The sequence below is a fragment of the Aptenodytes patagonicus genome, chromosome 19 (assembly GCF_965638725.1).
Source record: "Aptenodytes patagonicus chromosome 19, bAptPat1.pri.cur, whole genome shotgun sequence".
Classification (NCBI taxonomy): domain Eukaryota; kingdom Metazoa; phylum Chordata; class Aves; order Sphenisciformes; family Spheniscidae; genus Aptenodytes; species Aptenodytes patagonicus.
This window is the reverse complement of record NC_134967.1, coordinates 1,632,767-1,658,556: the sequence shown is the minus strand read 5'-3', so window position 1 is coordinate 1,658,556 and position 25,790 is coordinate 1,632,767. Positions and strand designations below refer to the sequence as shown.

The following is a 25,790-nucleotide window of genomic DNA, read 5'->3' as shown; positions in this document are numbered from 1 at the left end:
TAATCGATGTAAGGCCGCAGTGGATCAAAAGCCAGGCTGGCCAGCAGGATTTCCCAAATCCCCTTCTGGTGACAAAACCTGCCCAAAAAGTTGTTCGCTTGGCAAAGCAACACCAGGCACGTGCTAAAACCATGAGACTGCAGAGAAGCGAGGAAGTGGACCTAAGTGAGCGTCACTGCAGAATTTATGAGTGATGGCTCAGTCGCGTTTCTTCTGTTGACCATTCTCTGAACTATTCTGGTGAGGTTATGATGCAATGCTCACCTCTCTGCATCTGGCTCCTGCTCTTAATGCAGCTTCTGCACCCACGTGACTACTCAAAAAACCCCTTCACCTGTCATTTTTAAACTCATAGACCTCTGGGGGGAGTCCCTTGTCCTACTCCTAAAGCGTCCAGAAAAGATTACCAAGGAAAGCACACCACCCTGCAGTAAGCTTTACATTTATTACATAGGCTCTGAACCTCTCTTGGCCATATAAGGGGCCGCAGATTTAAAAGTGCTAATGCCCCAATTCAGACAGACTGGGACGATCCCAAACGTGAACGCAACCGTAACTGTGGTTAATTTGTACTTGCATACAGTACCAAAACAAAACCATCTTCATAAAGCAGAACAGACAAGGCCAAACGCTCAAAATAGTTTTCAAACAGTCAGAGCATTCAGTCCTTAAATCATCTCCCTGCAGAAGAAACTGCAACCAGCATTGTGGCTGTATGAAAATGTTGAAGGGGGCTGTAGCAGCCCACACATTAAAACCTTCCCCTTTCCCACCCCAAGAACAGAATTCAAAATGTAGTTTTGCCCTCCTAATTAATATCTGCCTTTTATGACATAACTCAGCTATAATAGTGACAACAGCATCACATGGGAGCTCTGAACACTTCGAGGAGGAAACCACTGTCCAAGAACTGCTTTGTCACGGCAACTGATTAATAACCCTTCGCGTTTTTGAGTGTCTCTGCTCATTTGGTACTGACTGCTCCCTGGATATCCGAGATTTAAAATGGTCAAAAACTCAGTGCTTGTCTCAAGGAAAAGTGCATCTGTTTTTCAAGATACGAAAAAGGAATTACTGCTCCATGAGACAAATGCTGGTGCTTAGGGTTAGCTGACTGCACCACAAGTCTCAGAGGAGGAAGATCCTCTGCTCCCCCTTTCCAAAAGCTGTTCTATTACATGACACTAAGAGAATGGGACTTTAAAAGTTATTTCTAACTAAAACTGTCATGAGCTTTCTAGGGATATAAACGCCAATTTTTTGATGTCCCAAGAGATCAGCTTCCAGCTCCAGAAAAATAAAACCAACCGCCTCCTAATCTGTCTGGAAATGAGGTATTTACACAGGCGACATGAAGAGCGCCGCATTCATTTTTCCAGCAGACCGTGCTGCGGCCAAGTGCTACCTTTTGTATCGTACTCTAACGCTCTTCCAAGTCCTGCCTGAAGGATTCAACAGCCCACCTCCGTAGAAGGGGAATACATGAATCTCTCACGCCTGTTCTCAGGCCCTGCCAACTGGAATAATTTTAAGCACAGATTTCTACTCATTTATGTTCAAAATGGCAACATTAACGTTAAGGAAATTTTATTGGCTTTGGAAAAAAAGCCAGAGAAGGATTTAAGTGCAGAGATGCTGACCTCAGAAATACAGACAGACCAATCAAGCAACATTATGATAAAGTGTTTATTCATTTTTTTTAAATATCAAATTTTTTTTTTTTACACATCAATTTTGTTGATAAACAGTCCCCCAATATTAACAAAAAAAAAAAATCAAAAAAAGAATCAAGTGTGTATTACTTTGGGCAGAACCACATCCCACTCTCTGATGACACAACCACTCCTCCCTTCAGCCACCTGCGAGGACAACCGCAGTATGTTCAGCCCAGAAGAGTAAATGACACAAATGCAACCAGCTTTAGGATTCCTGAGTATTGATTCCCTCAAGTTCCTCAAGTGAGTTTGTAAAAAACTCTTAAGCTAAAAAGCATCAGTCAAAGAGTAACCCAAACCGCTACGCATTTGGATCACGGACTAAGCCTTGTCTACACAGTGCAGGAAGAGATCTCTTGAACGCTTCAGAGGGGAACGATGTACACGAAACCAACCCCATTTCCCAAGCCGACTTCTGAGAGAGGCAGGCAAAAATATTCTTGATTTCTCCTCTTTGAATTCACGTTAGAGTTCTGGGGAGCCGTTTGGCAAGAAGTCCAAGTCTGGTGAAGAAACCTCTAGGATCTGTTCCTCCTTTTATTCGTAAATGGCATAGTGTTTTAAAGAAAACTTATCTGGAAGTTAAGCATTCAGCAAGTACACTTAAATATTGCTACTTTTGAGGAAAGGAGAAGGCAAGAGGGAGAGACAAAGACAGAAAGAGGGGAACATATCTAGGAGGTACAAGGTTAACAGTCCTGGAGACCAAGTGTCTACGTAGAAAGTTGAACATACGTAGCAACAAGGCAGAGATTGTCACGATAACGCAGCGTAGCTCAGCTCTGTCCAGCAGCAGGTAAACATGCCAGGGACCGTCACCAGGAAATAATTTCCTCCTCTCGTCAGAATTATCTGTGTCCAGCAGCTTTCAGATGTCGGTATGTCACTAAACATCACCTCTAAACTCACCTAGAGCCTCGTGTACAGGAACATGCATTCAGCAAGAGGCTGAGTAAATTCCTTCGGTATCTTTAAGCAAAAGAATACATCCCAGAAACCAACGGCAAGGTACATGACCACAGTGGCTTCAGGAAACACCCAGAAACAAAGCTCTACAGACCCTCAAGGGTCCCCCACAGGCGCCGGCATCTTTATGAGGCAGCTTCCGAGTGTTGCTTTATTCTCTATAGATGGACTTTTCATAGTGAAATCATTTTGCTAAGCTGATGTGACATTAGTACATCGGGGCACTGATGAATGAGGAGGGGGAAGAGAAGAGAGTGAAGAGCCTTATTTTAGGCCAGGGTACATGGCTCCTTGGAAACCTGAACAGCTTTTGGCATTACCTTTATCCCCCGCTCTAGCCAACAAGCAGTCTGCCATTCATGCTTGAATAGAAGTATTCACCGTGTGGGCCAGGTAAGCACAGAGACCAGTTAAGGGATTGCTAAAGGCTGAGCAAGGGATGTGTGCATACAGCAGAGAGGACACACGTGCACGTTAAAACAGAAGACAACTTTTAGACAGCGTTCGCTAAATACATGTTCTATTGCATTTTATTTCAACCTTAAATACTCACCACTGCCCAGATTTTCTCCAACATAAATGTTGCTCCTAAAAAAACTATTCTCTAATTTAGCAGCATGTAGCCGTTCACTCAAAGCAAGGCTCTGAAATTAAGAGATTTAAATCACCAGGCTTGGACCAACTTGATAAAATAGTTTTACAAGTATTTTTCAGTTGGGGGGTCAGGCTTTGTTTCTAGCACTTCAGAGAAAGTTACCCAGGAAATTCTAGCACTATTGATAAATGCTTCAGTACAGCTTTGGCAGAAGGGCAGGTTTCAAAAATTATATTTGACAAAGAATAAAACTGAGCATTGAAGCAAGTTGGCTGATGCTCTAAAGCTTTTATAGCATAAATTCTGTATATGCAGGCTAAGTAAACGTGGCCATAAAACTAGAGCCTTTAACCAGTTTGGTGCAAAGCAGCAGTACTTCGTCTAGCTATTAGCAATTGCTCTTAAAAACATAACGTGTAAATACGAAAAGGGTCTAACATTGAATGGCTAACATCTGATGCCGTAACGTCAAGAAGCTGGCAGTAGGTGAACCTGCAGGCTAAGGGTGCAAATTCAGCTCTCGTGCATCCAAGAGGGCCAACCCGCAGCTGGTCTCTGCGTACCAGATGGGGGCTTGCTCCCAGGACCACCTCACTGAGACCCGTGGCGTGAATCGGGAGCAGATTCGGCTGTTTAGACTGAGGACGCTCTCTGGACCCGAGAGCTGGGAGCTTCATTCTTGTTGCTGCTTTTGATAGTGAACCAGATGCAGATGGGAATGGGTCTAATATATCTTATTTCCTAAGGCTTCTAGAGAGAGATCTGATGACACTGTACTCCTGTACCAGCCCAAGCGCTACCCTTTACAGAGGCGGCTTTCGCTGATCTGAGGTGCTCATTAATATTTATATATTAATTAATTATTTAAATATTAATATATTTTAAAAAACTTCAGCAGGGGTAACTCTGACCACCTGCACGGTAAAGATCATAAAGCTGTAGTCTTGCCTCAGTAACTCATTTTGAACAGAGCCTCAAGTGAATTAATTACTCGATGCTGCTCTGGCAAGGGGTCCCCAAACAGCCAAGCGCTGCTTCCTACGTACTCACGGAGCAACGCCTGCTGCCAGCATCACAAGTAGTGGGATATGAACTAAACGTGTCTGGGAGCCCCAGGCCTAGCTGGTACGTTCACAGCTCATGCAGAAGCTCCATTCAACAGACAGAGGAATGCCTTAAAGCTCTTCTTTATTCTAAAGGATCTCCTGGCTGCCCAAGCGTCTAAGAAAAACCTGACAACCACTGCCCACTGACATCAGAAACTCCTGCAAGTTCACAGATGAAACCAAATTGGTCTTGTTTTTAAATGCCACCCTGCATGAAAAAAGCCTAGCACACACGTAGGCAAATCTGCTAAGCAACAGGGAAAACAAAACACCAGGAACACAGGCCTGAGACAATGATGACAACAAACGAAAGCCATGAACAAAACCATGTTTCCAGCTGCTGCTGACCCATCACTTCGGGTTTAGCTCACAGCAGGAAGTTCAAGACGAACACTTGACACAAAGCCACTTCTGAGATTTGCAAGTGGGACTAAGCAAAAGTTCCTACTTAAAATTTGGTATCATGTTTCAGCCACACTTTCCTTCCCCTTCCCCAGCCCCAACAGTGTTTCGGGGCTTTGCAGAGCATCACAAAGTAGTTAATCCCCAAAAAAAGCATCTGGAAAGGGCTTCCTACAGCACAGCCTCCGTGAGTCCTCATCATGCAGGCTACTCACCAGGGACTTCCCAGAAGGCCACGATGGTTATAACGCAGAAGCCACGTCAGTGCATTTGTTTCATAAACCCTATTGGGGAGCCCTCGCTCTTTAAGAGGTATTAAATTAGTACCCCACCAGCCGCTACAGGCTTTCCACAGTTTGCATTTCCACAGCTGAGAGGCTGATCATCCCCAAACATCGAGATAAACTAGTGCAGAGCAGATTTCTTCATTCTTCTGTTCACACCCGCGCTCGGTGCATAGAGAATACATCTACTGAAACAGTTCATTCTTCCAGGGGCGGAGGGGGATTAAGAGCCATAACACACGGTTGGTTTGTTAAACAATTTCATCGTTAAGGTTTTGCCTTAAAGTGGTTGAGCTTGTTCTTTTGGGTGGGGGAAACATGATGTGGGCAAGGCTAGAAAAAAAAATGTAAAATACTCCTTTTCCCTTCCCCCCCGCCCCTACAATTAATACCAGCACATCTTCAAATAAGTTAAAACGTCTCTTAAGTTTTGGTAGCACCAAATTCTATCCCTTCCCTTCTTCTATCCCCATGTTGTAAACTTGAACACACTGGCCCAAGAGCGTAAAAGGGTTTGGCAAAAATAGGCATCAGCCTTCCCCGTGCACACACAAAAAGCGTGCGCTTCCAAAAACCCCCTCCACCCCTCACTCCTCTTGCAAAGCGTCACACGTCTGTGGGCATCTACATACCTTTAGTAGCTGCCATAATAGTTTCATCAGCGTCACAGGTGGACATTGGGTTACAAAGCGCAGGAGAGCTAAAACAAATCCACAAAGTCCGTTTGGACAAGCGCTGTTTCGCGTCTGTGCCATACCGAACTCGGCGTGCGCCTCCTGTCCTGTGCACACGCACGGTCAATTCACTTCACAATCTGCTTTGCGCTGGACAGGGCGGTGATCTTAATGGCTTCTGCTTTTTATTCGTAACATTGGAGCTTATTCTAAAATTGTACATTTAAATAAAAACATTAATTTTAATCCAGTATGCATAATTAAAAGCTATCCTGTCCACACAATGCTAGGATGTTTTCTTTCTTTTAAAAGGCCAAATCTAACGAGTGAAACAGAAGAGACAAGTTACTTTGGCTGCAAATAATTAAAAAATCTGGCTCAACATTCTGCTTGTACATTATGGTGTATAATTTAGATACGTCCTTTAAAAGAAAAGACACCCCAGTCAGCTACCTCTTCCGTAGTTATGTAGGAACAACGATACTCTTGGCTAGCAAAATGAGAAGAGCAAGATCTGCGTTTCCATCCGCTTGTTCCAAAGCCTCGAGAGCCTCCCGTGTGGTAAAACCAGCACCAAGGATCCGATCAACGTCAGCCGCAGGGAAAGCAGGTGGTAGAGAAGCACCCGAGGTAAGTCCAGTATAGCCAGCTGGTGGGCTCAGCAGTGGTTCCTCACACCCATCCAACGGCCACAGACCTTCAGGAGCAGAACTACTGCTTCTCCCAGGTTCTCCTGTGAACAGGCTCCGAGTATCTTGAGGTGCGCCTTCATCCAAAGCAGGTGTAGAGGAAACGGATGCATTTTGCCCCAAAGTCGGACTCGTTGGACTCTGATAACCTTCTGCCAAAACCTCTGCCTGCTCAGAGCTCTGTTGCTGGTCAGATGTCACTGCAGAATTCACCACGACCAAATCACTCTTACCTGAAAAGTTCTGAATCTCTGAAGCACCTTCTCCGAGAGCTGACTGCATGCGACTGACAGACCCAATGCTGATGTTTTCTACGCCAGAATCACAAGGCTGTTTCCCCTCTGCTCTTCCACCTTCAGACCTCACCTTATAGAAGGAACAACTCTGTTCCTGGCTGGCTGGATCCGAGTCTTTCTGCTCATCTTCAGAAAGCCCCTTCTGTTGTGCTGCTGACTCTCTGTGAGCCATTTCCAGCTGAGAGACTTCTTCAGAGGCAAGGATTTTACATTCTCCTTTCCGACTGATAATCAAGAGTTTGTGCAGCTCTTTCAAGGCTGATGCTAGAGAGAAACATGGCTCTTCTGAAGGTCTTCCTGGATCCGTGTCCAGCTGATGGATGCTGGAGGGGGAAGAGCTGCCTTCAGCCGACAACTCATCATACTTTGCAGGAATTTCACTAGTGCTTTTAGGCTGTGGGACATCACCGGTGGAAAGCGGATCACTCAAGGAGGATGCAGACTTCAGTGACTCCACCTCCATAGAAAAGGCGTCCGAGTTCAGGTCAGATACGCTTCTGTTCTCAGCCTGCCGCTTCTGCTCGCTTGCCGAGCTGTGCGCTTCAGCTACAGACTGCTCAACTACATCTATTTCCATGAAGGCTTCCGTATGCATACAGCTACGGGAGGCTGACATTTGGATACTCCCTTTCGCACAGGAAAGACCTGCTTTCTCCTGTCCATCTCCTTTCATTTCCGTAGGAGGATTTTCTGGCTGGCTGGCTTCTTCCACAACAGGTTTCTCAACCCCACCAACATGGCACGGAGGTTCTGGGTCAGTTGTCTCAGTTTGCTTCTCCAGATGTTCCTTTTCTGGTTCTTTGCACGTCTGATGGTCTATGGGAAGCTCATGCTTTTGCTCCTGTTCTGAAGACAGACACAGATCTTGATTTTGCCCGTGCTTAGCAGCAGTGTCAGCCAAACTAGTTTCTTTTGTCACTTCCAAACGAAGTTCCTGACCACGGTCTTGTTCTTTAGCGTTACATTCCTTTAGACTGTCAGCAATAAACGTTTCTTTGAGTGTCTTCTGTGAAAGGCAAGCTGGATTGCAACAGGTTACCTCCCCTGCTGGGGAAGAAGGGTCGTTATGTGCCAAGGAAGTGTTATTGGAAAGATGCTGTAATAAAAGAGGATGTTCTTTTTCTGGGGTTATCTGGCATTCAGTTGAAGACTCAAAAGACTCGACGGCTCTAGGATCAATGGGCTCTGCGAGACTAGATTCGGATGAGCAAACTGAAGCAGGGGCAGAGACAGAACGATCAAGTAATTGATTGGTGGGATTACAGATCTTGGAATTTAGTCCTGAAGACTGGACTGGATTTTGAAACCCATCAGAAGCTGGTAATGAGGGCATTTCCAGTGAGGTAGTTTCTTTGTCACTATTCTCTGACAGAAGACAGAAAGAAAGAAGTAGTTAGGACACACGAGAACGACTGTTTTCACTGTAGTAGCGAAAACTTATAAACCAATGGCTATAAATACCTGGTCTGTGGCCCACTCCAGCTGCAGTAAACACACACTACATGCATCAAGGCTTCTGACGTTCTGTTTGGATTAGGAAACAAACACACCAAACTTGTGTTAGCATTCAGAGCACACCACATGCATGGTTATAGTCCTGCGGCCTCGCAGCTCCCCTCCCGACTGTCCATCAAGACAGCGTACGAGCAGCAGGAGCTCCTCACGTTCGCTGCCTTCCAGAAGGAGTTCTGCCTGGGAAATTCGTTACGTCAAGTCAAAAATAACTCTGCTGGAGAACAATTTAAAGGCTGTTCTGTACTCTCTACGCTGCAGAGTGGTCCGTGGGTGATACTATGTGCTTGATAAAATATACGCAGCACAAGGCACGTGTCTAGCACCGTACTGGTTTGTTCTCCGTACAGCTGAAGATATTCAGGAGCCATCTTTCAGGGAAATGACAATTAAGAGGGCATCGCCATTCTCGGACTGCGCTCCCAGCAGCTATTGCCTTGCGATGGCTAGTGGCATCACAGGGAGGAGAAGGCGAGCAAACATCAGCTTGCTGCAAAAGGGAAGCGTAAGGATCCTAGGGTGAAAGGCAGAAATCCCCAAAAGGAACTTGCTGCCCGGGGCTGGGAAGAGCAAAGCAAAGGAAGAGACAGCCAGAAGTCAAACTCCGCTCGCTGTTTCCTTCTCCACACGGAGAACGGATGAATTGCAGATCTCTATCAGTAGCACCAAACACTGGGTCTCGTTATCAGGACAGATTAAGTAAGTGAACTTATCTTGCTAATAGTCTAATCTTGCTCATGTATTGGCTCTCATGCTCTCGTTAAATCACTAACATGACCTTTGCTGTAAGAGCGCCTGTTCTTCCATTAAAGCCCTACTCTGTCCAGTGTCAGATACCCAAACGGTGAGCCAGGTTTTGTGCTGCATGATTTGTTGCACTAGTTCCCTTTCCCTTTCCAAAGGCCTCCAGACTCAGGTCTTAAACGTATACCACTGTTTTCCCTTAAGTCCTTCTCTTTTTACAGATACCCAGGTGTACTGGGGACAGCTAACCATGCTCCCATGTACAGCCAGGATTTCCTTTAAGTTCCACACCATGGAAGAAACCTGCCTTTTTCACCTCACCTACTCGTTTCTTTTATTTTCCGTTAAATAAAAATGGTGCACTGCATGCTGCGATACCACACCTCCGATCAATACACTTTGGTATAAAATACAGTGGCCGTTGCACAGAGCAATCCCTTCTGTTGGCTGCACATCTGGTCTTAATACAGCTACAACAACTTGGCGACGCTGGAGTATTAAAAAGCCAGAATTATCCTGCAGATTTTCAGACCACTCATCTTTCATAAGGGTGGCAAAAGAGGCTTGTGACAGAGGATACGGATGAAAACCGGAGGGATCTTTTTCTTTCTACGCGGTAGGATTACATTCACGCTCTCTGCTCCCAAGCCAATCCTTTAGAGAGGAAGCAGAACTGTCTTTTGACTCAGTGGATCGGTAATAAGGGTCTGATCAAACACATCAAGGGGTTTGCAGTTGTTTAGAGAGCAGAAGTAGCTGGTATTCTGCCAAGCGCTCCTCAGCGTCATCCTTCCGAGACCCACTGTCATCCTCCTCCCAGGGTATCTACAGGAGCTGAATCCCAGCTCCATCAAGGATATCGATCCAGCTAACACTGGGAACAAACTCTTCTCCACAAAGTGCACCATCAGGGATAAATTCCTCTCTATATTAGGAAAAGCCCGAGTTGCATATGTGGTGGCAGTGCCCTTCTTATATCGAGGCTGTCTGGATAAAAAGCTGTATATGGGGTAAGCTACCTGAATACGCTTCCTCCTAAAGCAACTGTAGTTTTGCTGCCAGTTTTGTAAATCCTCCATAATCACAGAATCGTTACCAGTGGTGGTGGTGGGGAAAACGCTGCATATTGGCAGAAAAGAGCAAGCTCGCAGACATAAATGAAGCAGATGTGGAGGGTCTAGATCACAGTAAAACATACCAGGACTCCACTACCACCTCAGCTGCCTTGCCGTAGGTGCTGAAACACCGGCAAGTCAGCTGGCAGAAATCATGACGCTTGCTAAAGTGGGCTTTGGGGAGTTAAATAAAGCTCAAGAATAATCCAGGTGCATTCAAAAGGAGAACTTTAATAGCCTACAGACGTACGCAGTGATTTCTGTTGTACCATCTACCAGAAGGCAGCGAAAATTCAAGCTGTTATGAAAGAACACAGGCCTTGCGGGGAGCTGAGCTTCCTTGGTCCCGCATTATGTTCTCTCCCTCTCCAGTTTCCTGTTCTTTCACTCGGTTTTCCTGGTACCATCTAGCAGCAGCTAATAGTTTTGGAAGAGAGGAAGAGGGTATATATTAATATTCTGACATCTTAGGACACAGCCTGTGAGCCAGAGGCTTGTAATACGTCTAAGACTTACACACAGTCAATCTAAACAAGGCCTACCTTAGTTTTGTGCATGGGTGTTCTACAAGAATTAAGTGAATACGCAAAACGGATTTCCTATTCTCGTAAATCTTTTACGTTCCTCTAGGGTTCAGCATCAATGGAAAACGGTAGACTGCTGATTAGTCTGAACAAAGCCACGTGGTCTTTAGAACTGTACTGGTACATAAGCAGCTTTGATTTAAGTCATTTTAGGCGCTTTTCATTTTAAAGCATTTGACTAAAATGCTTTAATTGTAAAGACTCTCATATTTTGGGCCAAGGTTTGCTTCTTATTTGACCCTTTCAGCAGAGAACTAAGTCCAACCAACTATGATGTCTGCAAAGTCTCATCCGAAATGGAGAGAGACTGCAAAAACCAACCCGGGCTTCATCAGGCTCAAAGTTTTAACAGGAAAAGAATTAATATTTACATCTGCACATTTTCTCTGCCAGATCATGTGAAGAGACATGAGCCCAAGCTACCAAGTCCAACCTTTTAGCTATGTCAAAACCTGACAGGGGCAAGGTCAAATCTATGTTTGTGTTTCTCTCTACTTGCTGCAACTTAAGTTAATAAGCATTCAAATTTGGCTTTAAAAGTCAAACATGTAAAACATGTAAACCATTTCTTGCTGATTCATTAAAGCCAGGCCTTCCTCTCGGTTTTTATGTCCAGAGGTTTTTACGTCTCTGGAAAACTTGTGTTCTTAGAATGGAAGAAAATTGGTCAAAGGGACCCACAAGTGCAGTCCCGTGCTCCCCTTAATGTAAACAACTTCGTTATTTGCAAGAAAGTCACTGCTTACTCTTTGGACTATCAAGCAGCAATTGGGAAGTGTTCAAGAAAAATTTCAGTGCATTACAACTGGTTGCATCTAGCTATATAGCTATATATAGATGTATATGTATATATATACACACATGGTTAAATCTGGTTATTGCATTTCAATTTTAAATATGGGCATGCTAGAGCCTTAAAAAATTAGCAATAAAAACGTTGAAGAAATCAACTTTATCAGCTTAAACATGACCCGGCAAAGAGTTTTGCATGTGTGTGGGAAGCAGAACCTTACTGCGTGCTTTCAGAGGAAAAATTAGCAGTAAAACTCAAAAGTCTCTATAAAACACTTGCATATAAAACGTTACCTTTAAAAGCTTTGTAAAAGGCCTAAGGAATACACTCTGTGAGGTATTCACAGCTTCACTGCAATAGCGGGGAAAAAAATTATGAAGCTTTCCTTTAGTCAAAAACATATGCTGAAGTTAAGGGAGGAGTTAAAAGGAAAATCTGAGTTTCAGATAGTTTGGCTCATAGCTCAGCGTTCAGCTATTTTGGCGTCTCCACTTAACTAAATTTTGCAGCTACCAAAATCTTCCGTAGCCCAGTCAGTCTGCATTTGTGCAGCTTACAGATTCCAGAGGCACAGGGAACAAATCTATGGGGAGGGTGAAAATTCTCTTTGCAGATCCCATTTAAGGCTGATGATATATATATTAGGATGTGAGTTCAGCTGCTTCTCTTGAAATTTAGAGCAACAGTAATCTTCAGTAAGAGAAGCAATTCACCTTCCAAGGGCAGAAGCACCATTCTAATGACAAAAATGCTGAAATAGTACTATTTCTAAAAATTGTCGTGAACTTTTGTCCAGAAATTTGTACTTACTGCTATAGCTCCTCTATTTTTATATGCTGCAGCTATTAAGAACAGGGTTTGCAGAAGACTCCACAAAACTGCCCTTACATGAGGCTGCTAAAAGGTCACACAACTGAACCGTGTCCCTGACTAGGGACTGCACCTTCACCCAGGTGAACGGGTGCCAGAGACAAACCATTTTTCTCCACACCTTCGAAGGCCAAGAAACCAGAGCGGGTAAGGAAGTTGCAAGAAGAGCACAAATTAAACAGCAGGCACCCCCGAATGCCTTCATGCGACAGATTTTACTGTACAGAAAGGAAGAGAGAAGTGCAGTTAGAGGCCACGAGCAAGAATAAAGCCCCTCTCTCTCCACCATTTACTCGCTGATGCTGGATTAGACTGTATCTCCTAGGAGCTGAGAAGGGGGACTGCTGACAGGCATCCTGATGCACAGCAAGAAAACTACGCGGATTAATATTTCAACTGGGCTCCTCCTGGTACCTGCTTCCTCTACGGACTTCTGTATTGCTTCTGCTAGTTCCTGGTCTGCAATCTCCTCTGGCCGCATGTCTTCCCGCCCGGCCCCGTAAGCCAGCCGGGCACACTCTGGGAGCTCGCCCTCCGGGAGGAAAGTGGTCTGCGAGCCAGTCGTGCCGATCACTAGTACATTCTTCTTGAGATCAATCGAACACTGTGAAAGAGCATCGAGACATCAGGGGCCTGCATAAGAGCCAGTCAATTCCCGGAGAAGAAGAAGGAGAAACAAGGTTAAACAATCCATTTCCAACGGGAACAGCTCATAGCAGCTAAGCAAAGTGGGCCAAGAGCACCAGCTATAAGCAAAGGGCTCCGTATGACTTGATTTGTAATAAATCATTCTGTTGGAAAGCTCTGAGCATCTTTGATGAGAGCAATAAACTTCAGGGAGCAGGCAGACACCCTATAGCTATCTGTGATGTATGTAGCGTATGTACTTCTTTCATAACTGACTGGAAGATAATCCACTATCAACTCTCCCCAGAAAAATCCTAATAAATTCACAGGCTTGGCGTTTATGTTGCACTTAGCACTTAACTTGGAAGAGCCAGTAACTGTTTCAAAAGATACCTGATGCCTCTTCAGCATATCCAGTCCTAGAAGCATGTCCATGGGCTGCTCTTCAAGGATTGAGAAGGAGCACGCCAGGAAATCCCCTTCAATCTGGACCTGAGCTGAAATGCAAGGGAGAGAAGTTACCACCTCGCAACGCTACAGCGCAACAAATCTACTTTCTGCTCTTCCATCTCCTGGGAAAGGTCTGCTGGGTAAATCTGAAACCAGAGCTCTGACGTACTGTTTGGGTCACAGAAAGCCTAACCCTGTGCAAGCCCCAGGACTACCAGGCCTGCCTTGGTCTCAAGAAGTTAATTATTTTAAAAGCTGACCTGCTCTAGAGCCTGAAGTACTGCTTAGCTAACCCTCCAAGCTAGAGGAGCTGCGTACAGCTCGTTAGAGCACAAGTCTAAAAAGCAACAACAGTGAAGAGAATGGATTTTTCAGACAATAAGGGCAATCGTCTCTCACCCAGAAAACCTGCACAAGAGCACAGAGAGCCTTCTCTTCCCAAAGGAATATGAAACACTCCACTGTACTGGAACCCTTCCTGAGCGACTCACACTGCCCAAGTCCCACCCCAAACAGGAAAGATCCCGCTATTTCACGTTAGCCCCATTTTTTGCACCCAGAGTGAACACATCCTCTGAGCTGAGGACTCCCTCACCTAAAAGTGTTAAGGTAATTCCATTAAATAAGCATTAAATGAGACAGAAGCCAGGCTACTGTGCCCGAGAGAAACGAACATATTGCATATGCACTTTTATTTTATTCTGCAGGAGTTTCTAACAATTACAGCATTAAACCAGATACTCCTCGGTGCCACGACTGTGGGAAATGCAGTCAGACTGCTGCTAAAGCTGCCCCAAGAAGAATGCCAGTACTTACCTAAGTGCACCCTGCCAATTATTTTCTGCGTCCCTACACCTTTAGCAATGCCAGCCCATCGTCGATCTACCAGCCTCATTATGTTGCACCTTTCAGCACAAGCTTGGCTCATGATGGTCATCTGGGCACCTACCAGCGACAGAATTGGTGTTAAGTCCTGACAGCTCATCACAAATTACAATTCCCTCCTGGAAGGGCTTAAGATCTTGCACTCAGCAGCCGGGAAACCACACTGCATCAGCAACTGCATTAGGGCATAAAGGCTTCCTGTGAATCCCGCTGCGTTGAACTGACTGTGTATACACAGATCAGCACTGACAGTAAAGTACGTATTACTGTAGAGCTGGAATAACCCCAAGTGCTTTCCCTTTAAGGCTGTGGATGGGAAGCACAGCATTAAAGGCATACAAAATCCCCCCCATCTGTAAAATGAGATAAGATACACATGTGGTAGTTACCTTTCTGGCATCGCGGCCCCAGAAATTCTCACAGGAGCCTTGATCTGGGGTGTTCAAGCACTCATGTGCGCTGCTTCTCACAACGATTTACTCTGTTCGCCTTAAACAATGCCCAGGCTGCTCTCGGGTTTTAATTAGGTGCTTCAAGATCACGTAATGCAGTGCTTTATTATGGAATTTTTGGGCAAAACTTCTGGAGCATTTACAGTCTCCCTCAGGGAGGGAAAGGAGAGTGCGGAGAAAGAGATGAAAATGGGGGCAACTCACCTGAGTCAACAAAGGCTTTCACTGGATGTCCATTGACTTTGCAGTTAATATACAGCATCACCACCTGGCCAAAACTCTCAGGGGCCTCTTCCATTGCTATCGTCATATTTTCTTCAATGTTTTGTTGCCTGAATTTAATGGAGAAAAGAGAGAAAAATCAAGACGTTCCATCAGCCAAACCTTATAAGCATCCCTCTGACTTACAGACAGATCTGGTAATCCCACCTGCTGCAGCTCATCTTACAAACAGCACGTTTAAACCACAACAAAGACTGCTTCGTTAGCTAACCAGAGCCGCCTTAGCAGAGGGATTGCTAGTAATGATCTTGGCTTAATCCAGAGACACCAAGTCGCTCCTCAGCAGCCAGGAAGACTGCTCCTTCCAACACCTTGCCTAACTCACACGACAGCACCTGACAACCTTCTGTTTGCAACGAAACCGGTCACCACAGAGTTAACCTGGAGAACTTGTGAGTGAAAAACTTGTGTATTTATTAGTCACGCTAAAATAAAGCGCTGAGGGCACACGATGAAGGTGTTGCCAGTAGCTACAACGCTGGAATCTCACACAGCAGCTGAACATTAACATCCTCCAACGTTTCCCTGGTATCCTTCCTTTTCCAGGCATAGGAAGGGAGGTGAGCAAAACCGCAGCAAGAACACCACCATGAGCACAAGCCCTCACTGCAAATTCAAGCCTACAGAAGAAACGCTCTTCAAGAAGCCCATCACAGCCCCTACAGTAATCTTGGAAGTGGTGGGTATCCGTAGCGACTGCATCCAAAATAGCTTTACCTACCAAAAACGGAAAAGGGCTTCCCATTTTGATGCCATTTCGCTTTTCCTCCTCAGTAGGGGAAGGGGAAAAACCCCCGAGCTCCTCTCTTACCCATCTCCTGTACTGTGGCAGCCTTCCCACAAGAAGATGGGTAGACGTGGTTTCTTGGTGGGGGAGGCAAACAGCTAACAGCATCCGAGACCTGGCTTGCTTGGGAGTTAAAGCACCCTGCTACCCCGCTGCCAGTCTGTCCCGCCTCATATACTCGTGAAACAAAGAGCCACGTGTTGTCCTGTCTTTTATTATTTAAGCTTAAATCAGATATACAGTGGTTAATCTTCAGTTTGTTTTCTCGTCAAATCCATTATTCTGTTTTCTCTGTGCTTGACACTCTCTCCACTTGAAGGACAGAGACGTGTCTCAAAAAATACGATGCTTGCAATAGCTTCCAATCAAGCTTGGGCAGAGCGCATCTAATTAAGCAAGGAGTTCAGAGAAACTAAGTGGGGTGTGAAATCTGGGGACTGCTAGATGCCCAAACTGCTCCCTAACAGCTGCACAGCCTTGGGCACGTCACTTTCATCCGTCCCCTCATCTATGGAAGAAGGAAACCGTTCCTGTGCCTCCGAGCAATGTTTTGCTATCTATAAATGTCTGTTTTTCTGCATTGCTAAGCTAAGCATTTATCCGGCACCAACACCTTGTCAGTCATAATGCAAGAATGACTCTTATCACAAATGAATTTTGGTTATGACCAACTACGAGCCTGTATCACAAAGACATTTCTTTATTGGGGAAAAAACATCAGTCATGTTCTGACTCAAGGATTTATCACTCAATTTAAGAAATCAAGCCTCAGCCCAATGCAATTACATTCGGAAGACAGCAAGAGGGAGCGAGCGCTGATGAGCAGAACATATTTCTACAGAACATCTCTTTCTGACAGCAGTGATGCTCAGAGTCTGGAATCAGCCAGAGAGACAAAACAATTAGCAGTACGCGAAACCAAATCTCAAAGGCAGCTGGGAGAAATGACGCCACGTTGCTGTGCAGGGAGCTCAGCTTAGAGACTAACACAGGCCCAGCTCTCCGGTTCAAAACACACCCAGGGCGCCCAAGTACCGCCTCTCAAGAGGATCTCGGCCAAGTGCTTTCCACAAGCGCTCCTGCATCAGAGTGGACCAGCTTAGACAGCTCCGGGACATCACACACACGGACAGCGGTGCTGCTACCTCACGATCTGTGCTCAACTGGATACATCTAAAGGATGGGGTGTGCTTACACGTCCCCGAATCCCAACCTTCCCACGCGCAAAGGTGGCTCGGAGAGCATTCCTCCAAGGAAAAAGCACCACGGATGGAAGCGCCCTGTGGAAAAAAAGCGCCGTGAAGACCTCCAAAGCCTGCAAGCAACTTTGGTTTGCTACCTTATGTCTTCTTCTATCTTGGCCTGTGCCTCGAGATCAAAAGGGTCAGCTGAATAGAGTCGGATCCTCTCCTGCTCCCGCCGGGCTCGGTCCTGCTGTTGCTCCAGCAACACCCTGGTGAATTTCTCTGCAGTAAGAAGGAGATACAGAAATGCTTTTTACTGGAAATTACTCTTGCAAATCAAGTTCTGGCACAGCAAACTTCTTCCTGTGCCAGCATGCACTCAGGGGTAGACTCAGCAGCACACGCAAAAAAGGCTTCGTCTGAAGGCAGCATGGATGGACGTCAAAGGATCGGTGGCAAACTTGGGAACCCACTGAGATGAAGAGCAACTGGACAGAGCTCTTTCTCCTTGTGTCTGCTACCCAAACTCAGCACAATCAAACTCAATTTCCTTGCGCGTGTATTTTCATATGGAAGGAAAATGGAAAAAACATGAAGACAACAATATTTAAAACAAAGAGCTGCCACTAAAACAGGAATTCATTCTTCTGTTGCAGCAAGGTTTGCCTACGCAATACTCAAAAAAAAAAAAAAAAAACCAGCTGCAAAACCAGCAGATAAATGAGACCCAAAGCAGAAATCAGGACTACAGAACTTGCACAATCCAAACGAGAAGCTTGAGTGCATGTGTATTTTGAAAAAGCTTCAGAGATAGAAGCGAGATTTCATAGCTCTCAGTAAGATGGCCCATCTACAACAACAGCTTGCAAAATCTATCACGTTTTACACTCGGCAATCCCCGGTAAAATAACAGCCTGTAGATCCAGCAAAGAGCAAACGCAGAATTGTGAGACATAAAAAGGCTAACAACAAAACCTACTTTAAGCCCAGGCAACACAGGCAAAGACAGCGACACTGTAATCCCTACAGCTGAATGCCTACCGCTGAAATCAAGAGGTCCTAGGCAGGACACCTGCTTCACAAACTCTAGCACCACGTTTTAAGGACACAGATTTTAGATCCCTGCTTTTTGGATGGCCTCTGGCTATTTTTTTTTACTACTTGGATGTGATCACGTACGTTCCACAAAGGACTTGGCAATAAATTAAGTTCTGTAAACACAGAAGGCTGTGGGTTTGCTTCCAGAAATGCAGTTCCCATGAAGAAGTGCTCTGGCTCAAAGGCTGTTAACGTGTTCAGGAAGGCACTGGGTATGTTTTCTTGTTTGTTTTTTTTTTCCTTTTAAATTAGGCTTCTGTATAGCAGGTGCCTTCTAAAGTGCTTGCGGTGCATCCAGCACAGTCACATGGCATGTATCTATGTGTACATTTGGGCATCAGAGCCAGTGCTGAACTGGATCTGTGCCCAAATACCGACAAGGAGCAGTACGGAACGATGAGAGCATAACCAGACCAAACCACTTCCTTCTGACAGCCCACTGCGGCGATTTGGGACTAAAAAGGCACATCTGATTCAAAGTTTAATGTGCACAACAAGACAGATCAGCAGATGAGCCAGTTCTGGGTGCCTTGGGCTTAACCTCTCGTTTCCTGTGCCAAGAGCGGCACATCTTCTCAAGGTGACGGGAAAAACTCCTGCACTACGGACGCAGCGCTTGCAAGAAGCGTGAAGAAGCTTGAGAGCGCAAAGGACGTGGTTTTAACTCTGGATATGAACTAAAGTCAGAATTAAAAAATGAAACAGGCTGACGATATCCATGCAAGTTCCTTTCTAGCTTCCTTCGACAGAGAGAAATCACTAGGATGTAACCTCGAAAGTGGGAAAAAAGTCTCCTGCTGGAAGCTCCTTCTCTTCATTCATTTCCCCGAACTCAACAGGATTTATTTCCTAACTAAACATCTTGCAGAGGTTTAGAAGCACATCTTCTGATGCCCCAAACACCACTCTGTTTTCATACTGAAAGGACGCTAGAGCTCAAAGCTTTCATCACATGAAGAACGAGGGACCAACATCGGCTACTCACCAGCAGAGACAGTGACACGGTACTAGGCTTCAACTGTGCCCAAAATACGTGAACACTTTCAAGATTAACAGAAACTTCAACATTTATGATTATTCCTATTGAAAAAGCTCCCTAAAGCCAGTATTTGCTTGTTCCTTCTCCTCTCCCTTTCTGACATCCACTTCCATAGCAGCTAATCATTACGGACAGAGCTGGTTTTATAGTGTACTGCCCTACACTGAGGTCTCAGTGGGCTCTGGGATGCAGCAAACACAACACCGTTATTGGAAAATGTGCATTCCGAGAGTCTCAGCATAAAAATCGGGAGCTGAGCCACTCGTCTTCACAGAAACTCGACTTACCTGTGCCTCTGATATTTCAAAGTAGGGGACAGAGGGTATTAAAAAAAGCCAAGCAGGAGAAATACGCCCAACTTGGCAGAAACAGTCCTGTTAGAAGGAGTACTCCCAACTGGCACCTTTTATCAGCGTCATCAATGAGTTGGCAGCGAACATCCCAGCTAGTTAAAAACCTGTGGCCGCCCTTTATTAGAACCGAGCTCCAACAGATTTAAAACCACCTCCCGCAGATTAAAAACCCAACTTACCGAGGTCTCCACTGAGCAACGCCTCCGCCAAGGGCGGGTTGCGCTCCTTCAGCAGGGACAGCTCGTGAGGATTCGCAAGCAACATCTCCCGTAGCAGCGCCGGATTGTCCAGACCCTGAGGGAATGAAGGTGCATCGGGAGGCGACGGGCGAAGACGCTGTGCTGGTGGCTGATGCTGCTGAGTGGATGTCCCGGGAACCGCGATGCTGCTGAAGTCTATCCTCGGCAGACCTTGAGGGGAAATAAGAGGTCAGATGTGTCGGCGCTTCACGTTTACAGTTCTGCTTGAAAAATGTAGTGGGAAAACTGCAGGAAGGATGAGCCGCTCTTAACGCTACAGGATTAGACGGGATTCTGCGAATAGCAGCTCGTGTCGGAAGCACGGCCACGTACTCGGGTTACTGGGTTAGGAATGCTAGCACGTATTTATGTAACTGGTCTAGCCTTCTATCTGGCCCATTTTTTATCCCCTGAAATGCACTTACTGAATCGCAGACTAGTTATTTCCAGCTTCACAAATGTGAATACCGCACGGAGGGACCGCGAGGCTAAACCCAGTGTCTCTAAGGCACTCGTGAATCTCTCAGATTAAAGAAAAGCCGGGGGGGGGGGGGCGGGGGAGGGGGGAAGTAACATTTCTGCAGACCTGCATTGCAGGTACCAATCCTCCAGCTGAGGCAGGAAGACGAGGACCTCAAGCAACGCTCCCACGCCCTTCTCAGCCAGCGGTACCTTCTTTTCCAGCGATATTTTATGACGGGGATTTGCTAGGAATCGCTGCAGAAGGCAGGACAGAGAAGCAGGGCTCCGCTCAGATGTTATCTGAGGAATCTTTCGCATGTTACGATTGCGTAACTGGGTTTGTTAAGACGTGGCTTCTCTGGGTATTTGTCACAGTACAGATTCAGAGCGTGCATCGCAACAGCCTCTTAAAGTGTCTGAGCCGCACAGACCGCAGATTATTGAGCCATTACACCGAGCGGGAAGGCAACCGGCGGTCGCATGAAAATTCACACGCCTTTACAAAAACTGCTGTTCTGAACCAGTTACCCTCCTCACCTTCTCTGCGTTTCCCCAAAAGAACAGTAAAATGGTATTTGCTTCCTTGGAATTAAAAAAAACCCCATTAAATAACAAGCCCTTGAGCTAATTTTAAAAGCCCCTTGCCTCATCCCTAGCCGCCCTCCTTTCCTAAGTGTTTTGCCTAGCAAGGTACTAAAGGAGGCTGACAAGAGATGGAGTTGGTGTTTGATAAATATCGGGATCTTTGCAGGCTCAGAGCAGAAGTTCGCACAAATCCTTCCTCACCTGGGAAACGGATGGAGGGCCGTGGCTCTACAGTCTCTTTCTGTCGCAAAATCACCACGTCCCCATCTTTCAAGCCATAGGAGGCCAAAGATCTGTTGTTGTCAGTTAGAGGCCGCTCCGCATAGACTATCTGTTCATGGAGAGAGTGCAATGAAAAACACCACGTGTGACAAAGCAGACAACATCTTGCGCTTTTAATTTCTTTTTTTTTTTTTTTTTTTTGGAAAGTGTTCTGGGTAAATCCTCTGGACCCACCTCAAGCTTCAGAAGGGAAGGTGCAATTCTCGCCACGGGCGCAGGCGGGCCCTGCCAAAGCACCTCTACCTCAGGCACAGACAGACCTCAACAAGTAAGTGGTTGGACAACGACGCAGAGTTGGTCTTACCGAAACCCGGCGGTGGTTTCTCGAAACCCAGCATCTCGGAGAAGGGCTGGTCTCTCTTAATTAGAGGCCAAGATTTTTAACAGAAAGAAAGCCTTGGACCTGGGCTGTTTGCCACACTTTTCCAAAATCCAATCTCTATGATTACGCAAGTGACGGCCATCTCCTACAGCGTTATCTCCCCCCAAGTCAGCACCTACTGACCACGGACCAACTGCATACACGCAGGCAGCGTCGATCAGGATTGATCCATGGATGATCCAGTCCAATATCTATGATCTCTGCCTTTTCCCACAACTCGGTTCCCCAGAATAACCAGTTTTACAGGGACCTCAATGATTAGCTCAGTGATTTCCAGTTAACTTCAGCGATGTAACTCTGTCCAGACTCGAAGGTTCAGCACCCAGAGACACCACTCCCAAGACTGCAATCAGTCCATGGCGGGGAACTAACTTCTTTTGACTATAAAACACAAAGTCACATCATTTTCTATTACGATAATCTGACTTAACAAGGGGTCCGTGGATTAAACATAAAACCATATTGAGATAAAAACAAATAATCACCATGGGAACATTTCTGTTAACATTAGAACTGTAATACCTACGAATGTCCTAAATTACAGGGAAGCAAAAGAAATAAAACAAATAAAGAAGCACTTTACGGGAACAGAAGTTCCCAGAAGCGATATCTGCTAAACATCAAGGTTTCTGTGCCTTCATCAGAGCGCGAGACTAGGCAGATCGGTTCAACAGCCTCCTACCCCTGGCAGGAGTCCAAAGCAAGAAGTGCCGGAGAACTCGGCCTAAACCCGTCGGGCATACGATTGAATTTCACGTTTACCACCTCGTTTAGCAAGACCGCGTCTCTCTGGGTCTGGAAAAGGCCGGTTCAGCAACAACAGGTTTGCCGCAGGTCGGGACCGGCAGAGCCGCGTGGGAGAAGCTTTCGCAGTCCCTTGCGCGGATGGGCTACGGCTCTACCCGATGCTATCGCAAGTAGCAGATCCAAAAAAACCAATTACTACGCGTCTTAAGGTTTGGAAGACGCTACAGACTTTCACTGCTTTACTGCAGCAACTCAGAAATATTACACAGAAATATTACACTAATGCACTCGAAGAGCGGAGCTCCATCGTCAGCGGTGGTGCCAAAGACAAGACAGAAAAAGCAAAAATAGTGAGAACCGCATACGGCAGCAATCAGAGCTATCAGAATTAGAGAAACACACGCGATTAGAAACAAGCGCGAGCTTCCTACCTTCCCATTAACGACACGCTTAACAGCCTCAGCGGCACTGCACCGGACCGGGTCCCTTCCTAAGCAAACACGGGTCCATTTGCAAGCTATATGAAGGCGCGCAGCCTCTACTCCGATGGTTTGCAGGACGTTACCGGCATAATTAAGGTTAGCTTGTGATGGGGAGAATCCCGGTGCATCCTTTCACGTTACCGGACATGTCCCGCCTGGCCTGACTCAGTAACGCTGCTGCCCGCAGAGAGAGCAAGCTTGTAATAAACCCGAGCTGCATGCGCAAATCTTAAACGGCAGTTTCCCCGCGCAGACACTCTGGAAGAGACAAGTTAATAAGTTTAAGTGAGGTTTTACCTCTGTCATCTTGCTGGGATTGGATTTATGAGCGTTCGGTCTTAACACCTCCGACAATGAATTAAGCGCCTGGCACTCACTCTACATCCATTAGCAGCGCGGCTTAATACGCTTTTGACCCATTCCGCTCCGCTGTTAAAACAAACTGATTTAATTTTGCCGCGTTTTGATTATCTGGTTTGTAGCATATTTTAGAAGGTGAGCTTGTGGGCTGGCCAGGTACCGGACACGGGCGCTTCCGGAGGTGACCTGGGCAGGGATGTAGGCACCAAGACCGCACGACGGTTGGATTTTGCGTGATGCCGTAGGGTAGAACCTCCTTAGGGGGCAAGGAACCCCAATCAAGAGTGCTAGATACCACCAGCAACCACAAATCAATCCAAACCCAGAACCCGTCACATCTCCCTGCGCACAGCCAAGGACAGGAGATGGACGGCACGTAAAGAAAGAGAAACGAAGGAAATCCACGGCGCTGCCGGAAGAATGCGGTTCTGCCGAGAGCCTCCCCGTCCCCCCTCCAGAAAAGCCACCCACCGCCTCGATGCGTGGAGGAAACCGCGGCGAGCCGAATTATTTCCCCTCTCCTGGCGCAGCTCCTCTTATCACCGCAGCCCGCCAGCAGCCGTCCCCGTTATCTCACGCCGTCCTCCGCACCTTGCGACCGCAGCCATCCCTCGGAAACCTCGCAGCCCCCTGCTCACCTCCACCCCAAACTGCGGCACCCGGAATTAATTTCACAAAACAGCGGAAAACAAGACGGGGATCAACCCTCCTCCACACACAGCAGTGGTTCGTGCGACCCCTACTATTAAATTCACCCTCCCTTTTGTGCCAACGTGACACCTTTAACGCAACGTACGCCGCGGTTATGGAAAAGCGGCAGCAAACCACCAAGTTTGGTAAATGTAATACCGCCTATTTGCGGAGGGTGGTTTGAGCACGTAAAACCCTTCTACGCGACAAGCTGCTTCGCCGATAACTTGTATTTTTATAACTTTCTCCCCACCGAAGGTCCTCAAAACACTTCACAAACAGGAGATAAAGGAACAATAAATAGAAAACATTAAAGAAAAAGGAAGCAAAACGATGCATGAACGGCAGATGGGTGAGCAGAAGGACAGCAGAGGTGGTTACAAAAAGCACAGCGCCGATCCCCGTTACCTGCCGCTGATATAATCGCAAAACTCCGCAGCGGTTTCGCTGCGGTGGAGCAAAAACTCAAAGCAAGGGAACTCCCGGCGAAACGAGGTCCAGCCGTTTTTCCGTCACTGACTAATATTCGCTTGATTGGGATTATTAATTTAGCCTAGGAGAGGGCTCGGGAAGCAAAAGCCGTCGCCACAAATCTCCGCAAACTCTGCCAGGCGCGGCCAGCGCCCCGGGGAAAGGAGCCGACATCGCCCCGTCCAGCAGCGCGTCGCCCCGCTGATAAACGGGTAGAAATCGCAAAAAAAAACCCCCAAAAAACCAAAAGAAGCGGGACTGAACCCAAAACAGTGAGTAAACCCCAGACGGACGGACAGACGGACGGACGAGAGCCGCCCCCACGCCGCAGCCTGCCGTGTGTTTTGGCACGCTCGTGACGAGCGAGCCCCGAATTCGGGCCGGAGGGGGATCTCTGCCGGGGGAAACCCGGCGGGCGCGCCGTTCGGTCCCCGCACCTGTAAGAAAAAGGGGGGGGGGGGGGGGGGGAAGCCTCGATCTGCCCGTTCCGCCCCGGAGGCGGGCAGGAATTTGATATGATAAAGAAACCCTTTCCCGAACGTTTCAGCCTCGTTCCCCGGGGTTTGAGGGGACCACGGGCCACCACCTTCCCCGCTCTCCGACTGCCGTTCCTCTCGCTCCCAATCCCCCCTCACTAAACCGCCAAATTCCCCTGAAAACTCAGTTAAAAAAAAAAACCAAAACCGTTTTCTTCTCCTTTTCAGCTCCACCGCGGGAGGAGACCGAGCCTTTCCCGGAGGGACCCCCGTAAGACAGCGGGTCATCGGGGACCCGGAGCCCTCTCCCGAGGGGAAGAGGAGGATTCTGAGGGAAAAGGGACGCGTTTCTGCCCAAAACCGAAAGGTCGGCGCGGGGAGGGACGGCCCCCCAAAATAACACACACACACACACCCCCCCAAACTCCGGGAGACGGCGGGGCGGAGGCCCCGCGGGGACACAGACCCTGCGTGGGGACACACACACAGAGCCGTTCCCGGCCCACGGGACCCCAACCCCGGGGGTGTGTGTGGGGGGGGTGGGGGGTAACGACCGGGCCCGGCCCCGGCCCTCGGGGCGGGGGGGGGGGGGGGCGGCCCGTCGGCGGGCAGGGCCTGACCTGGCTCTCGGCCGCCGGGATACCGGACTCCAGCTCGCAGAGAGCCCGGAAGTTTTGCAGTTCGAAGTCGGCGTCCACCTGGAGGGAGAAGGTGAGCTCGCTGCGGTCGCGGCGCAGGCAGAACACGGTGAGCAGCATGGCCGACCCGCCGCCTCCGCCACCGGCCCCCGCCGCCGCCAAGTGCCGCCGCCGCCGTCAAGCGCCGCCGTCGCAAAGCGCCCGCCCCGCCGGCTCAGGGGCCGGCCGTCAATCAGGGGCGCTCGACCAATCAGCGGGCGCCCGGCGGGAGGTGGGGCCCGCCCCCCTCTCCCTGCGGCGGCACGTGGGAGGGGTCCGTGCCCCTGGGGGGTCCCCGCACCCCAAATGCTGCCCCCCACGTCCCCATCCCCTTCTTCCCCCCTTGTATTCATCAGCGCCTCTCACCCCGCAGCCCTCCGGGCAGGGGCGGAGGAAACCCCAGCACCATTTCCCCCTCTTCCGCCCCGAAACAGC

At 47.6% G+C, this 25,790-nt stretch overlaps 1 protein-coding gene across 5 annotated transcripts; it reads right to left on the bottom strand.

Moving 5' to 3' along the window:
- Nucleotides 1-1,673: 1,673 nt before the first annotated feature.
- Nucleotides 1,674-25,444, bottom strand: DDI2 (DDI proteasomal shuttling factor 2). Of its 5 annotated transcripts, XM_076356362.1 has the most exons (10): nt 25,299-25,444; nt 20,990-21,119; nt 19,682-19,912; nt 17,168-17,294; nt 14,964-15,091; nt 14,239-14,367; nt 13,366-13,469; nt 12,760-12,949; nt 8,189-8,251; nt 8,029-8,092 (listed from the first exon to the last, which is right to left on the bottom strand). In XM_076356362.1, the coding sequence occupies exons 1-9, from the start codon at nt 25,434-25,436 to the stop codon at nt 8,235-8,237; spliced, it is 1,194 nt and encodes a 397-aa protein (XP_076212477.1). In that variant the 5' UTR covers nt 25,437-25,444; the 3' UTR covers nt 8,029-8,092; nt 8,189-8,234. The 5 variants fall into 5 exon arrangements, with proteins under 5 accessions (XP_076212475.1, XP_076212474.1, XP_076212473.1 ...); XM_076356361.1 differs by lacking the exons at nt 8,029-8,092; nt 8,189-8,251 and adding an exon at nt 10,310-10,515; XM_076356360.1 differs by lacking the exons at nt 12,760-12,949; nt 13,366-13,469; nt 14,239-14,367; ... (3 more) ...; nt 20,990-21,119; nt 25,299-25,444 and adding an exon at nt 1,674-5,768 and having other exon boundaries at nt 6,196-8,092; nt 8,189-8,249.
- Nucleotides 25,445-25,790: the final 346 nt, after the last annotated feature.